The 15794-nt window shown below is 54.0% G+C and overlaps 8 protein-coding genes across 8 annotated transcripts; 4 read left to right on the top strand and 4 right to left on the bottom strand.

Moving 5' to 3' along the window:
* Nucleotides 1-71: 71 nt before the first annotated feature.
* N7474_000749 (Phosphatidic acid phosphatase type 2/haloperoxidase) lies at nucleotides 72-3925 on the bottom strand (the record flags this gene model as incomplete). Its single annotated transcript, XM_057192164.1, has 6 exons — nucleotides 72-1336; nucleotides 1398-1766; nucleotides 2094-2686; nucleotides 2738-3499; nucleotides 3583-3799; nucleotides 3871-3925. The coding sequence occupies 6 exons, from the start codon at nucleotides 3923-3925 to the stop codon at nucleotides 72-74; spliced, it is 3261 nt and encodes a 1086-aa protein (XP_057057117.1).
* A 911-nt stretch (nucleotides 3926-4836) lies between these two features.
* N7474_000748 (Rho4-like protein) lies at nucleotides 4837-5793 on the top strand (the record flags this gene model as incomplete). The annotated part of the gene is made up of 3 exons (XM_057192163.1): nucleotides 4837-5121; nucleotides 5176-5379; nucleotides 5431-5793. The coding sequence occupies 3 exons, from the start codon at nucleotides 4837-4839 to the stop codon at nucleotides 5791-5793; spliced, it is 852 nt and encodes a 283-aa protein (XP_057057116.1).
* Nucleotides 5794-6358: 565 nt separating this feature from the next.
* Nucleotides 6359-6817, bottom strand: N7474_000747 (DASH complex subunit DAD1; the record flags this gene model as incomplete). The annotated part of the gene is made up of 3 exons (XM_057192162.1): nucleotides 6359-6523; nucleotides 6589-6651; nucleotides 6728-6817. The coding sequence occupies 3 exons, from the start codon at nucleotides 6815-6817 to the stop codon at nucleotides 6359-6361; spliced, it is 318 nt and encodes a 105-aa protein (XP_057057115.1).
* Nucleotides 6818-7899: 1082 nt separating this feature from the next.
* On the top strand, nucleotides 7900-9188 carry N7474_000746 (casein kinase II subunit beta; the record flags this gene model as incomplete). Its single annotated transcript, XM_057192161.1, has 2 exons — nucleotides 7900-8619; nucleotides 8694-9188. 2 exons carry the CDS (start codon nucleotides 7900-7902, stop codon nucleotides 9186-9188), a joined length of 1215 nt encoding a protein of 404 aa, XP_057057114.1.
* A 357-nt stretch (nucleotides 9189-9545) lies between these two features.
* N7474_000745 (arylformamidase) lies at nucleotides 9546-10607 on the bottom strand (the record flags this gene model as incomplete). Its single annotated transcript, XM_057192160.1, has 1 exon — nucleotides 9546-10607. The coding sequence occupies one exon, from the start codon at nucleotides 10605-10607 to the stop codon at nucleotides 9546-9548; it is 1062 nt and encodes a 353-aa protein (XP_057057113.1).
* Nucleotides 10608-10988: 381 nt separating this feature from the next.
* N7474_000744 (putative eukaryotic translation initiation factor 3 subunit EifCh) lies at nucleotides 10989-12278 on the top strand (the record flags this gene model as incomplete). The annotated part of the gene is made up of 4 exons (XM_057192159.1): nucleotides 10989-10996; nucleotides 11049-11094; nucleotides 11168-11637; nucleotides 11699-12278. The coding sequence occupies 4 exons, from the start codon at nucleotides 10989-10991 to the stop codon at nucleotides 12276-12278; spliced, it is 1104 nt and encodes a 367-aa protein (XP_057057112.1).
* A 373-nt stretch (nucleotides 12279-12651) lies between these two features.
* On the top strand, nucleotides 12652-13976 carry N7474_000743 (putative mitochondrial carrier protein; the record flags this gene model as incomplete). The annotated part of the gene is made up of 3 exons (XM_057192158.1): nucleotides 12652-12681; nucleotides 12759-12948; nucleotides 13024-13976. The coding sequence occupies 3 exons, from the start codon at nucleotides 12652-12654 to the stop codon at nucleotides 13974-13976; spliced, it is 1173 nt and encodes a 390-aa protein (XP_057057111.1).
* Nucleotides 13977-14295: 319 nt separating this feature from the next.
* On the bottom strand, nucleotides 14296-15724 carry N7474_000742 (uncharacterized protein; the record flags this gene model as incomplete). The annotated part of the gene is made up of 2 exons (XM_057192157.1): nucleotides 14296-15591; nucleotides 15647-15724. The coding sequence occupies 2 exons, from the start codon at nucleotides 15722-15724 to the stop codon at nucleotides 14296-14298; spliced, it is 1374 nt and encodes a 457-aa protein (XP_057057110.1).
* Nucleotides 15725-15794: the final 70 nt, after the last annotated feature.

The raw sequence follows: 15794 nt of genomic DNA, 5'->3' as shown, positions 1-15794 counted from the left end.
TGGGTCGAGTATATTGGAGGACGGAGCGAGGTGATGGAAAGGAGATGATCATGCGGTCGACTATACGAGACTCAAAGAAGTGCAATACCCGTCTTCTCGACCGGATCAAACTCGTCCCGCAGTCCTCCGTTGATGAGCTCGGCCACAATCTTCTTGCGGAGCATGTTGATGTCGGCCGCACTAAAGGCGCGGGGGTCGATACCGATGGCGACTGCCTTTGCATTCGAGAGGAGAAATGCGCCACAGTCACTTCCGTTATCCTGCGCCGATGATCTCGATGGGAGTAAAGTCCATTCTTCCTCGTCAAATCGGGCACCCAACTCGCCGCGCAGCCACTCCTTTATGACTTTGAACTGAGCCGCGCCGCGAGCACCCAACGAGTCGAAATATTCGACTGTGCGTTCTCCCGGTCTAACGACCAGTAAGGTCCAGTGGCTTGATTGGTGAACAGGAACAAAGACCGTATCCACGTCTAAGAGCCTTTCGCCGCCAATCTTGGCACGATTGGCCCATCGCCGGACACCTTGATATCCCTTGTCCCGAAGACTAGAATAGAAGAACGAATTAAAGGCATGGTAGCGAGGTGGATCTTGATGGCCGGTGTGGCCTGTCGAGCCGCGAAGATAATCGATAATCAAGGCGATGTAGGCGTTGATGATCTCGTCGTTTAGCCACTCAAGAGGCGTAACGCACGTTGCGATATCTCGGCGGGATATTGGATCCCCAGAAAGCGACATTGCAACCTTGTGGTTGTTCGGCTTTTTCATCTCTTGTGACACGCGATTTAGCCACTCCCAAGAGAGTGGGCGTACTGCAAGCCCTTTCGGGATGATTCTTGTGGGGAGGCGCAGATCACGCTCCTGGGCTTTTCTTTCTTTCTCCAGCCTTTGCCATTGTGATGTGAAGACAGATTCAATCCGACCTGATGGAATGGGTCTCCGTTCAGGGTAGAAAAGGTGCACAGCAGAAACAGGTCGCCCGAAAGGCAGCCTCTCATACGCCCTCGACTGCTCACTCCACGGATCATCCACAGGAATTTCATCTTCCAGGACTAGATGAGGTGGTGTGACTGGATGCACGCGTCTGACTCGTGTGGGCGTAGGAGTGAGATGTCTTGGTCTGCGCGGATGCAGATGTTGTCCGAGTTCCGTTGGGAGCTCAGGAGTTGTGAATACTTCGGGGAGCGCAGAAGTGAGTTCTCCCATATGAACACCATCCTCCCTGTCAATTAAACCATCAACTTCTTCGCGGCGATCGCTGCGTGCAAGGGTGGGCGATGAGGGAGGCGATTCTGGGAATGCGCCCGGGATCGGAGGTGTGCGGTGGTCATCTGAAACTGAAAAAGTCCATTAGACTGCGCTGATGATATCTTTAGTGAAACAAATAGTGGCTCTTACCATCGGAGTATTGGGTAGCTGCGGGGGATTGAGCAGCCTGCCAACTTGCAAATGCGCCAAATGGCGACTGCGACTGCGGCTGAGGCGGGAGCTCGGGTTCCTGTTTCGGAGGAGCCTGCGACTTTCGTCGCCAGAAGAACCCCCCCATACTGATATTTCTGCGGGGGGTTGCCGGTGTCGTGGATGAAGAACGCAAGAGGCGCGAGCTCAAGGGTGTGTCGCGATGGAAGCGGAAGGAGAGATACGGGACAAGGAAAGTAAAGTGAGGAGGGAGGTGTGGAGCAGAGGAAAAGTGGAAGGTTTCATGTCCATCATTGAAACACTGACAAGAAAGAAGCCAGGACAAGAGCCGTAACTGAGGCTCCCCACCTGGAAGATGAATTTAAGGTGAGGCTGCGATGCAAGAGAGACGCGGTCAGCCGTTCCATCATGCAGCTGACTCAGCATGACACGTGCTTCAGGGCTGCCGATCTATACAGGGTCTATATAGGGAGGCAGCATAACAGGTTAGGTAGTGATAATAACAAGGTTATAGTGTTCAATGTTTATGTACAGGCACAGTCAAGAGTAATATGTCCCTGAAAGCGGCCACCTTCCCAGCCCAGCCTGCTGAACTGGAATCAGGCCACGAAGTGACGGGTAGGCTCATGATTCCCCTAGCACCTACCCATGCATCATCATCCATCTAGTAAGTACCGAGTCCCACTCTCTCAAATATGAAGGGAACGACATCGATTACAACGTAGGCAATCCCTGGAAGAAAGACAAACAGTGAGTGGCTGCGTTGGACCAAGATAGGGGGGATTGGATCGGGCTGCTTACCGGTGTATACGATCAGTTTGGTCACCACTTCAACATCGTAACGCACCCGAGGCTTTTTGATCTGCGAGAACACCTCCTTCTCGTCGAACTTTTCGTCATATTGCGGGGACGGTAATGGCGACACCCGGAGGCGGGAGTCCGCGTCGACCGCAGAAACGTGCGGGCTGCCAGTGCCCATCATGTGCTCGTATTCGTCTAGTTTGGATTGTTTCGAAGATGCGACGGCAACTCCGTTAGGTTTGCGATCGCTGTCTGCTGCTGGGGAGGGACGGCGGTCACTCGATGCGCTCTCGCGTCGGCGTTTCCGGCGGTATGCCAAGGTTTCATAGGCATCGGCTTCAGACTGCGGGCCGACTGAGACCGCTCGACGGCGAGGATGACGCATGGTGGTGAGGATGGATGGGATGTCAGAGAAACTAGGGAGCACGTCATGATCTTTCAAATGTGAAGGGATGGTCGTGTATTTCCTGAAAGAGGATTAGCAATAGCTTCTGATGAGAGAGACGAGACAAACGTACGAGGCAGTGGTGAAGAAACGACGGGGCAGAAGAAGTCCAAGTTTCTCCAAGCTGCGGAAGAGAGGAGGCAGCATGCGCAGCAGAGAAGGCTTCATGGTCTCTCGCCAAGCAAAAACACACAGCACGCCCAAGACCAGACGAGCAACAGTCTTGATCAACCCCAATTCATCGAACCGATATGGGATCGAGCCGTCCGCCCAGGCGATGCTGGATTTGGCGAACCTCCAGGAAGCCACGGTGACACCAAGTTCCACGCCTGCGAAAGCGACACTATCATCAAAGCATGGACAGTCGTCCGCTGGCTCCGGGTGGATGCGGACCATCGTGAGAACCACAATGGTGATGAATAGTATCTGTGTCCACGACGCGGACAAGATATACTCGTCGTACTCGAACCCATAATAAAATTGTGCGAGACCGATTGCCGTACCCATGATGCAACCGATAATCACATCAAAGAACCCATGCATCCCGCAGTATAACCGACCCAAGACAATGGACGTGACGTAGAGATAAGTGATCACTTGAAGAAGGAGAGCGGTTTGCGTGCTAAGAGTCGAGTCCGGCGAATGCAGTAAAGATAACGCGTATACGGCGACGGAGACGGCGTTTGTCGAATGGGTGGAGGGGAACCCGTATTCCAGCGCTGCGGATCCGGACATGGTAATACGCTGCAGCGGCGGAGACAGAGGCCGAGGAAGACAGAGCAAGTCTTTGACAAACCCACTGAGAAAGACGCCTGCGGCTAGGATGCGCACCAGTCTATATGTTCCCAGCCGTCAGCCACCACAAATTCTTATGGACCGGGTTGCACCTCCATACTGCGACGGAGACATGTGACATACCCTCGACCCAAATCATTCGACCCGCACCAGAAGAGGAAGGGCAGGAAAACCATGAAAAACGTGTGAGTTCCCAAATTGGCCGTAAAGGCAAAGTAGGAGTCGAGCGCAGGTGTGCGGACCTTTTCCTGCGCCCAGGCCAGATACGGGGTCTCATATCGGATCAGAGGCAGTAGTTTTTGTCGGGGCCAGTAGCGCCAGAGGGGCAGACGGATCGAATCTGGGGTAAGATGGTTAGCGATTCGCCGATAGACAGTATTTGCGACTCGGGTGGCGGGCGTGGTCGCATACAGTGATTGAGGCTCTTCAACCCGGCATCGGGCTGGTCCTTCGCGGCCTCTCCCATCGTGCAGGGGGTTATCGAGGTCGGTATTGGGAGGAATCCATAGAGGGACAGGCTTCGGGCCTGCCTATAGGAACGTCGGACGAGTATCAAAGGAAAGATATAAGGAGTGAACGACAGTTGGCTTGAGGAGATGAGAAGACCAGCACACGATAAGGACGAGCCGCGGCCCCTGATGCAGTGTGGGCTTAGTCAGGGTGGGCCACTCAATGTTGTCGTGTATACTTCACACTAGTAAACAGTGACTGCCCGATGTCAATTGGGATCTATTCTTCTGGTTCTGATCAGATCTTGAATCTTTTGGTTTGAATTGTGGTTCGTGATCGCCATCGGGTCCACCGCGCAATATGGAAGAAGGAACTAGTGTAGCGGGGCGAGATCACGTTTGGCGGAAGTGAGATGAGATCGATTAGCAGCGATGTTTTTAGGGAGTATGAAAAAGGAGAAGAAGAGCCTGGTCTGTGCTACTACTAAGGGCCTAAGGACCTACTTGCGAGCACGCCTTGAAGACGACATACTATAGGTCACATGATGGCACGGGGATTTGCCTGGCACTAAGGTATAACCACCACCAATGACCTTCGGAGAAGAATTCGTGGTGTCCGAAATACGTCAGTAGTAATATAAAAATAGGATGGATCGGCCAGCTGAACAGTGGAGAAGAGTGAAACGCCCCCGGTCCTGGCATCATCGGGCGCGTTGCCATGGCAGCCGCGTAAACACGGGGTCTCGCCGCAACCAAGATCGGACTATCGGGTCTATCGCAATCAAGATCCTGGCGATCCTCTTTCCTCTTCACACTCCTCACCTCTTCTGATCAGTACCAACCAAGAAGGACGACACAATCTCACTTCGTCCCGCATACGCGCGCGCTCTCTGTCTCTCTATCTCTCTCCTCTCCATCCCTCACCACCATGAGCCACATGTACGACGATCAGTACTATGGGCCCTCACATCGCCGCTCTGTTGCAACTCCATCCCCTTCGTCCAGGTCCCCCCGCTACCACAACCAAGGCAACACCGTGCGAGTAAGCAACGGCACTGCCAGCACCAACACCAGCTTTTCTAGCGGCCACATGTCCGAGGCTACCAACATCACACAGCCGCCGGCCTTCTCGAAAAAGTTCGTCGTGGTGGGCGACGGCGGATGCGGCAAGACCTGCCTGTTGATCAGCTACTCGCAGGGATACTTCCCAGAGGTAGGAAACTGACCTCGACCACCACGGAAGACCAGCGCTGACGGCAATTTACAGAAATACGTCCCGACTGTATTTGAGAACTACATCACCCAAACCATTCACCGCGCAACGGGCAAGACAGTGGAATTGGCCCTCTGGGATACCGCCGGCCAGGAGGAATACGACCGTCTGCGTCCGCTGTCCTATCCCGAGACTGATCTTCTGTTTGTCTGTTTTGCTATTGACTGTCCTGCGTCATTAGAGAATGTGGTGGACAAGGTAAGCTCTTTCCTTTTTGATTTTTCCTTGACCATCTAACAAGTCGAATAGTGGTATCCCGAGGTCCTTCATTTCTGCCCAACCACCCCGATCATCCTGGTGGGCCTGAAGTCCGACCTCCGCTCCAAGCGAACATGCATCGAACTTCTCAAGACACAAGGACTCACGCCCATAACCCCAGAGCAAGGCCAGGGAGTGGCCCATCGAATGGGTGCAAGCTACATCGAGTGCAGTAGCAAGGAGATGCGTGGCGTTGACGAGGTGTTTCAGAAAGCGGTCGACACAGTCGTGGCCATTGAAGAGCAAGGCTGGGCCACCCAGCAGTCACATCAGCGCAGCGGCACCAAACCCGGTGGCGGGGGCGGGGGGGTCCAAGGCAAGAAGATCAAGAAGCGGACCTGCAAGATCCTGTAGACCTGCTTCTCGTTCGATCTCTCTTTTCTCATGACCTTTTTTTTTTTCTTTCCATTTGGCCGGCCTACAAGCCTGGTTGCTTTGTCGGCTTGCCTGCGTGCGTCATGATTGTATGTGAACATGTCGCCGCAAGCTGGACAAAGCTAGATATGACTCTTGCAAAACTCTTCTGTTCGACTCTCGATGATGGATGTGGCCCTTTTTTCTTTCTTTCGAAGTTCTGATATTTTTTTCTTTCTTGGGATTGTTTTGGCCTTTTTACTTTTTTTTTCTTTGTTTCCTTTCTTTACGACCCTTGTCCTTTCTTCCTGTCTGATGTCTCTCATGACTTGGGTCTCGGCCAACTCTCCGCATGCATGGGACAGGTGTTCTCGTTCTTGTCTGATTCTACTGTTCTGTTGGCGAATGCGCCCTCCTATGTGTTACTGAATCAATACATTCCAACTTTTGGCCTTATGCGAGTATTCAAGAAGATCGGCTTAGATCGCCAAGTGGAATGAATGTGGTATCTCTCTAGAATGAAATAAAAGGCAATATTAACGCCAGGCCTGTCCGTAATAATCAGTTACTGCTCCTCTCCTTCATATGTACCACCAGACTCTCCCTGCCTTTCCTGCTCCCCGCTACCTTTCTGCCTCCCGGCCGTCTCTTCGCCTTCTCCCTCAGGCCGGCCCATGAAGTTCTCAAATTGCGACCACAGCGCTTCCACAGAGCCAAACTCATTGCCCACCTGCGTCGACGCTGTTAGTATTGAATTTGGATCTTTCTAGACCGCGATCAGGGTGTTGCACGTACTGCGATGACGCTCTCCAGATTCCGATTCAGGCGGTTGATATTCTGTAGGACTTGTTCCATGCCCTTAATTCGCATATATCAACATTAGTACTGGTATGTAGACGGAGCGAGATCCTTCCCATGTGTAGGGAAGCCTTACCAAGGAAATTTCGCGGGCGAGCTCATTGCGCTGCTGCTCAAAAACAGTGGGGGATGCGGTGCGTCCGCCGGAGCCAGGAGTTGACGCCATTCATGCGATTTGGGTCTAATTGACGCGAGTGAGGGAAAGTTGGAAGAGAGCGATCGAAGACGTAGTGGGGGCAGCGCCGATAAGACAACACAGGGTCAGGTGACTGCGTGTCAACACCGCGTCTGATTGGAGAGTTACTGTACATATGCCAGAGTCCTACTTTGAAGGCATCTTTACCTGGTTGGAATAATCGGTGCGATTGTGGAAATCTGGATTTTGGATGGCTTTATATCAGGATTTCTAGATCGCATAGCCCGTCACAAAAATATATACAGAAATGTTCTAAAACAACGTCGTTGATCTGGACACAACGACCCGTCCTAGACTCCCAGTTAACAGAAATCTGCGTTACTGAGTATTTTGAATAAGCAGTTGCATATTCTTCATTTCTCGAAGTATCCGAGGCTAAATACTCCGCGGGGTATAAACATCAAGGCGGTCAGTACCATCTGGCAGTATCGTCACCGCCCCATAGCGGCTAGCCACAAGGATGCACGATTGATAACGCAGAGATGCACACCTCCCACTCTTCCGCTTTCTCTCCATCCATCATCACCACCTCCTTCTCGACCCATATTGATGAGTGAACTCTCGTGACCACCACCGTCTAGACTGCCTTGTTCTGCTACACCACGCAGCGGGGGTTATCGGCACCCCGGGGTTGACCCCACTCAATCTCAGCAGCTGTGACCCGAACCCACCATCCCACCACAGGGAACTGCCCGAGCCGATTCAGCAACGTCTGGTGTGAACATAATGGAGGACTTTAACAGTGAGACAGATAGTGACTACACGAGCTACTGGCGGGACTGGGTAAGTGCATTGCTTTTCTTTTCTTGTTTGCTGCGGCTGGTGCAGAGGTGTGCCATGCGGCTTGGACCATGGCCTCAACATCGCGGCTGGTATTGCGGCTGCGCGCGCCCAATTCGGTCGTTGCCACGACGGCCACCTTGATAAGAGAGGAAACACTTGAGATCTTCTTGCATCCTGCACCTTCTCATCCTCTTCCTTGCTCTCCCACCATTCTTCCAACTCGATCCAGCCAACCTCGTCTTACAACATTGCCAACTACCCTCCTCACCATGCCTTCCCTTCTTGATCTTTTTGATCCAGGCGTGGGTTTGACCGCGTTCGCTGTTTCCGTTTGCCTGAGTGCGGCCTACTACTTCTGGTGCCGCTTCCTGGAGCATCTCAATGACCCCCTGATTTCTCACGGCGACCTCCTGATGGATTTCGTCGTGTGTATCATCTGGCTTGGGTTGTCGCTCATGTTCTCTTTTGCCTGGTTGGAGGGAGTCCGCCGCCGTCTTCATTACCGTCGTGGCGACGATGACCACCATGGATCTCCGTCTGGCACCGGCTTCGGCTCGAGCTCTGGAGCTCACCCTGGCTTCGCTTCTCAGCGATCCAAGGATCAGAAGCGAGCCTCTGGTGACAGAGCTCGCACTCGGTCCAATGCTCATGGCGCACCTCACCGTCGTGTCTCTGTTGCTATCTCTGTTGCGCTCTGCGCTGTTCTGATGATCATGCTAACCAAAACGCTTACTTCCGTCCAGTTTGTATCTTCGCGTGGCAATGAGTACTTCTGCGAGATCGACGAGGATTATCTGACCGACCGTTTCAACTTGACGGGCCTCAATGCCGAGGTCCCGTACTATCAGTACGCGCTCGACCTCGTGACGGATGTCTTTGATCTCGATGCAGACGACGATCTGCGTGAGCAAATCGAGAAGTCCGCACGTCATCTCTACGGCCTGGTTCATGCTCGCTACATCGTCACTACCCGTGGTCTCGCAAAGATGGTACAACTCCCGCGTCACGTTCATAATAATGCCATTTTGATAGATTTTGTGCTAACAACGCGTCCTGGCTGCAGCTCGAGAAGTACAAGAAGGGTGATTTCGGCAAATGCCCGCGCGTTATGTGCGACGGACACCCGCTTCTTCCCGTCGGCCAGTCTGACCTCCCCAACATGAGCACTGTCAAGCTTTACTGCGCCAAGTGTGAAGACACGTACAACCCCAAGTCCTCCCGCCACGCTTCCATCGACGGTGCCTATTTTGGTACCTCGTTCCATTCCATTCTCTTCCAGGTCTACCCCGCTCTCATTCCCGAGAAGAGCATTCGTCGTTACGAGCCTCGTATCTACGGCTTCCGCGTGCACGCCGCTGCGGCTCTCGCCCGCTGGCAGGATGTCGAACGCGACCAGATGCGCCAGCGCCTGGCCGACTTTGACGTCGAGGCCAAGTTCATCGAGGACTCCGAGAGTGACGACGAGGCTTTTGACTACGAGGAGGAATCCCCCCAGGGCGCCAAGAACGAGAAAGTTCTCGGAGACACTGCCTCTGGCCGTATGGACCTCGCTAATTAGCTGAGCAACAAGCACACACTTCGGCGTACGGGTGTTTCGATCGGTGATTTCTAATTGCGATGATTACGAATGATGGTTCTTCTTTCCGCCACATGGATGGCCTTTGAATTTTCTTCTTGATTGTATCTACATTACCTTCGTGTCTACTCCCCACTGGTTACCAGAGGGTTTGAGCGATGACAGAATGAAGAAATAATTCCAAAAACGTAATATCTTCCAGGTAAATAGTATGCTATGCACTCCATGGTGGATGATTATATGCAACGAAAATGGTATCGTCCTACCATCTCTGCCAGCAGGCATGTATGGTCGTCCATGCCCGTGAGATTTTATTCTTCGATATTCTCTCCAAAAGGCCTATCGCAAAGCCAGCCCCATATCCTGCAATTCTCGAAAAGCGAATATAATGGCGCGAGCCAGCTCCTCGCCATTGCTCCAAATCTCATCGTGAGCGCCACTGAGAGGAAGAACACAGACGCGCCTGCGTTTGGACGCCAATTCATCATCAACAGATACCTGTGCGTCAGCGTCTTCCCATCCTCGAAGCGACGCCCGCATCGAATCCAGCTGAACCTCATCCACAAGCTCGTCATCGCTCGAATGCGCCAGGACAGCCAGTCTCCCCACCTTCCATCCACCCTCCACACCATGCGAACCGACCATCTGTGCCGGCGAAACCGCGTCCCACAGTTTCTCGTCTGTCTCAAATGCACCCTCAATGAACTCGCGGTACGCAGAGATCTCTCTGTGTGTATCACGCAGCTTGCGCAGATCGTAGATCCCCGCCACGCCGACGATGGCTGTCGGATGCGCCTTCAGTCGCGGAGGTAGCGAGCCCGGAGACGAGATGACCCTCTCGGCGCCTGTGCCGGGCTCGTTTGCGTCCGTGGTAATCGATTGTTCGCGGTGTCCCGCGACAGCGCCCATGACGGTCTGGAAGGCTAGTGTCGCGCCGCAGCTGTGTCCGACAAGGATGTATCGGGACCCAAAGCCGTATGTACTCTGGAGTAATGTGAGCGCGGCTTCCACGTCGCGGATGTGATCTGGGTGCTTCGCATCACGGAACTCGTCTGATGGAGTGCTTTGCGGATCTTGTGGGTGGTTCGGGTGCGCGCTTAGTCGGTAGGAGATGGAGGCGTAGCCAGCGATTGGGAGGTCGGGAGACTTGCGCAGGATGGACTCGGTGGCATCGAATGCTGCGGAGGTTACGGTTGGGTCACGCCATGCGCCGCCGTGGATGTAGCTGTGTTCAATTACCTGGTCAGCTTGCTTGTTTACTCTTATCGGGAATAAATGGTGGAGTAGAGGGGCAAAGTACATCACCCAGTAGCCGTCCTGGCGGGCCAGCGGAGTGACTGAGATGGTCTGCAGAGCACGATGCCGGCCGTATGTCACGGTCCGGGGCTGTTGCGCGGACATAGCACTGTCGAGATACGATGCGCTAGCGGGTTGTGGTGGTGGTGGGGAAGAATCGCAGCTCCGAGAAGTGGGTTGCCCGCAACACAGCAATGACTAAGTAGAAAATTCTCCAGCCGAGGAAACGGCGCAGTAAGTATGATTGCTTATGTTGGATGTGTTGGACTTCGAATCTCTTTGTGAAGCAAAGGGAAGAAATGATCTCGAACCTGGTAACTGTACTGTATGGAGAGTGCCTATCCAGCGGTACCTGGCGTATGGTATTTTCAGCCCGTGTACGGCACTAAACCCAATCAGGCACCGCTCTGGTCTTTCACACAAACCATTCATCCGTCTGGACAATCACTACTCACTCCCCATCCACCCCCACCAGCACCTGTCGCTATGGCCGAGTATGTGAAATCTGCCCTGGGATGTTAGAGTGTTATACTGATGTCCTTCCAGAACCGAAGCTCCCCTCGCGCTCGCGGCCGTCAAGGTCGAGGCCTTGGTATGGATCACCCCCGGGAAGAAAATCTTCCCTCCCCTCTCCGGCCCACGATACTGATTGTCCGACGCGCTAGGTGGTTTTGAAAATCATTAAGCACTGCTCCCAGACCTTCCCGACCACGGCGACCGGCTCGATCGTCGGTATGGACGTCGACAACACCCTGGAAATCACCAACTCGTTCCCTTTCCCTGTCGTCGAGTTGCCCGCCGAGTCGCACTTTGACAACGCCGCCCCGAACCCAGCGGCCGCCGCTCCCCGCGCCAAGGGCAACACCGCGTACCAGGCGGAGATGATCCGCATGCTGCGGGAGGTTAACGTCGATGCGAACAATGTCGGGTGGTACACCAGCGCCAACATGGGCAACTTTGTCAACATGAACGTGATCGAGAACCAGTTCTTCTACCAGAAGGAGATGAACGAGCGGACAGTAGCGCTTGTGCACGACGTCAGCCGCAGCTCGCAGGGCAGTTTGAGCCTGCGGGCTTTCCGGCTCTCGGAAAAGTTCATGGCCGCGTTCCGGGAGAATAAGTTCAATGCTGAAGAGTATGTGTTACAACGCCACGAAAAGGACAGACAAGGATTGGCATGCTGACCCACTGTACAGGTTGCAAAAGTCCAACATCCGCCACCAGGACATCTTCGACGAGCTGCCCGTGGAGATCCACAACTCACACCTGATCACTTCCTTCCTCCACCAGCTGCAGACCCCCACCACATCGGGTCCGACCGACCTACCGCCTTCGCTGAGCGCACTCGAGTCCAGCACGTTCGCTAAATCCTCCATCCTCACCCCCAACTTTGAGAACCTGTCCCTCAGCATCGACCCGTTCCTCGAGAAGAACTGCGACCTCTTGCTGGACAGCATCGAGGCGCACAACACCGAGACCAACAACTTCCAGTACTACCAGCGCGTGCTGGGGCGGGAGCAGCAGAAGATCAACAACTGGAAGCAGAAGCGCAGCCAGGAGAACGCTACCCGCGCCGCGCTCAAGCAGCCGCTTCTGCCCGAGGACGAGTGGCAGCGTCTGTTCAAGCTCCCCGCCGAGCCCAGCCGGCTGGAGAGCATGCTCAACACCCGGCAGGTGGAGCAGTACGCGCGCCAGGTCGACAGCTTTGTCTCCTCGACCACGGGCAAGATGTTTGCTGTCAAGGGCAACCTGCTGCCCGGCGAGACGGCCAAATAAGTTTGTTGTTTAGATTTTGGATTGCATGACCTTATACCGGCGTAGGGAGGGAAAATGTTCTCTATGTGGGATGTTGATACGACTTCCTGTTTTCTTATATCCATACCGAGTCTTTCCCCAGCTCATAAAGGATACTATGTCTATGTTTCACTCTTAATTTTTCGTCTTTTGTACATGTAGTCTATAGATCTCTAGTAACCTTCATCGGCAACCCTAATCGGGATAGGGCAGTCGATATCATGTGATCAGATATGACTTCATCGGCCCATCATTCCGGATAGCGATAAGCAGCAATGTATAGATCGCGCAAGCTTGTCTCGATGATGTCCGCGTCTGGCAGTCCGTCTCTCCACGGTGGCCCTATCTTTTCTCTATGTATAATAGTCATTCCGACATCTGGGTCGTGAGTTGTCGTCTCCCATTCATCCCAAATCCCTCCCTATAGATCAAAAGAGAGTATATAATTGACTAACGCTACAGGCTGGCGCCTTTGCCGCGGTAATCGTCGACTTCTTCGTCTATCCTTTCGATACGCTCAAAACCCGGATCCAGTCTCCGGACTATGAGAAGGTATTTAAAGATCCGCGCACCGGCGCCGTGAGACGAAATGTCCTCTTCCGCGGTGTATATCAGGGAGTCTGGAGCGTGGTCTTCTCAACAGTACCATCGTGTAGGTTCCCCCTGTTTTTAATCTTCTTGGGTGTAGAATTGATTAAATTCTAACTATTCAACCGTCCCTTACTAGCCGGTGCCTTTTTCACCACATACGAAGCCGTGAAATCCGCGCTCCACAATTCCCGCAAGAACAACAATGGCGATGATACATACGCCAACCCAGGCTCTCCAAATGGAATCAAGCTTCCCTTTACACACTCGCTCCCCAGCCCAATAATCCACGCCATCGCCTCCTCATCCGGCGAAATGGTTGCGTGCCTAATTCTTACACCCGCCGAGGTGCTGAAGCAGAATGCGCAGATGGTCGATGGGCAGTCACCTAACAATAAGGGCAGCAGTACAGGCAACAAAACCGCCATGGGCCAGGTTCTCGCCCGCTTCCGTCGTCATCCCTGGCGCCTGTGGAGCGGATATACAGCTCTCGTGGGAAGAAACCTCCCGTTCACGGGTCTTCAGTTCCCGATCTTCGAGTATGTGCGCTCGAATGTGATTGACTGGCGGAGACGGCGAAAAGCGGATAGAGCTGCTGCTGCTTCTGGAAGTGGAAGTGGAAGTACCGGCACAGATACCTCCGAGCAGAGAGAGCAGCTGATCGAGCGAGCCGGGTTAACGGGCCTCTCGGCCTCGGTATCTGGCACGATAGCATCGATCGTAACGACACCGATTGATGTGATCAAAACGCGTGTGATGCTCTCAGCAAGTGGTAATAACTCCCCTTCCTCAGACAAAGAAGCGAAATCGAAGTCCTCAAAGGGAAAAGGTGCTGCTTCGTCTGAGAAGACAGCTACGAAACAGCCGAAAATGCGCACTCTGGCTGTTGGCCGTGAGATCTATCGAAATGAAGGTGTTCGGGGCTTGTTCAAGGGTGGCGCACTTCGTGCGGGATGGACGGCTGTCTCGTTGAGTATGTATCTGAGTCTCTATGAGGGTGGTCGGTTTTATCTGGAGAATCGGAGGAAGGACCGTGAGGGATTACATGGTGGGCAGCGGGTTGCGAGTGAGGAGGGCGAGACTGTTATGTAGAGAGAGATAGAGCATTGGCCTCGTGTTTATAGATCAATATAAACTATGCTGAATTAAGAGAAGACAAGATATAATTCAGAAACTCGCATAGGACGGTATATAGCATCATGTGGTATAAAATCAATCTCAACTGGAAAAACGAACTAAAAAGAATCAACAAACCGCAGTGTCATAAGAATCATCTCTGTCGTCAAGGGGCTGGCTGACCATCTGGCCATGTATAGAAAGGTCGTTCAAAGCAAATAACAAAAACAAAAGAACATCAAAAACCGCTTCCAAACAAAACAGATGAAAAACACTCTTTTCAAACGACTACCAACTAGAAACCGGTGAGCTTCTGGAACCAGCTTGACCTCTTCGCATTAGAGCTCGGCGGTGGCGCAGGAGCACGACTCCCATACGACCTCACGCGATCACGCTCATAGTCACCTCCACTCCCCGAACCGCTCTTCACGCCCTCACGACGGGGCTCCCTCCGACGGGCAGCGCGCGGGTCATCGACATCCTCATCTGCACCGTACCTGGAAGTCCGGCGGCGGGCCTTGCGGCGAAGAGCGCGACGGGCTTCTTCGTCTGAGGATAGGGAGCGTTCGTTTCCTTCCTCTGCGGCCGCCCCTGCAGCATGCGGGGGCATGTCGACCACGGTTGGCATGATTGGAGGTGGCTCGGGCGGTTCGTCAGCTTGCGAATACACCCACGATGAAATCTTGTCTTTCTTTGGATGGCCGTGGTTCAGACCGCCGGACATTTGGGGAGGCGGCATCGTCTCCGGGATGGCTTTGGACTTGCGACGACGGGATTTGGAGTCGTCTACTGCGCGGGAGGCTCGTGGAGCACGGCGTTCGACCTCCGGCTCATCGGGCGACTGATCATCTGCTGGAGGCTTTTCCTCGACCCGCGAGCGACGGCGTCGGGTCTTAGCAGCCACCTCATCTTCGCGCATGCGACGTCGCTCTCGCCGCTCTGCGGCCTTGGCTTCAGCCTCGCGCGCTTCCTGTTCTTCTTTGACACGACGCTCTTCGCGAGCTGCACGACGAGCTCGCTTCTCTTCACGGCGTCGCTCTTCTTCTTCCTCGCGAGCTTTCTGCTCACGGGCTTCGCGCGCTCGCTCCTTCTCCTTGCGTTTCGCGCGCCGTTCCTCTACGTCGGGATCCCGAGCGTCGGAGACCTGTCGAGACACATGCCGTGCTTTACGCGCGGCTCGTCTTGCTTCTGCTTCTTCGGCCTCGGTGTCGGCACCCCCAACTCCAGGAGCGGCGTCAGTCGTGAATCCTTCGCCGTCGGTGTCTGGTTTGACAGATCTCTTGCGCCGATCCTCGCGCCGTGCGCGTCGCGCTTCTTCACGCTCGGTGTCGTCGCCGCCGCGATAGGAGCGGGATTTGCGGCGCTCTGGCAGATTCTCGGGACGAGCGGTCTTTCTCAGCGAGCCAAAAAGTCCCATCAGTTTACCGGTCTCCTGCTTCTTGGGCGCCGTGTTGGAACGCTTGAGGCGTCGCTCTCGTGGAGGAGCATCGACGAACGCGAGGTCGTCCGGTCCCGAGTGGACCTCTGGGCCGTTCTGTGTTTGCTCTGCATCGACCATAACACCATCTTCATCGTCTGGTTGAGCGCGGGACTGAGAAAAAAAAAGTTAGCGTTAGTCCGCAAGAATCACTCGCGGGGTAACTCACCCCTCTCTTCGACTTGCGCTTCGAGGGCTTGGACCCTCTAGATCCATCTTTGGCAGATTGCCCACCAGCGTCCTCCATGTCGACCATGACAAGATCATCGCTATCATCAATTGCGTATGGATCTCGAGGGCCTGACAGACACAAGATT

The sequence above is a fragment of the Penicillium riverlandense genome (assembly GCF_028828495.1).
Source record: "Penicillium riverlandense strain IBT 135883 chromosome Unknown utg000001l_segment0_segment0, whole genome shotgun sequence".
Taxonomy (NCBI): Eukaryota; Fungi; Ascomycota; class Eurotiomycetes; order Eurotiales; family Aspergillaceae; genus Penicillium; species Penicillium riverlandense.
Note: the sequence above shows the minus strand (reverse complement) of the source record. Positions and strands in the feature narration are given on the sequence as shown.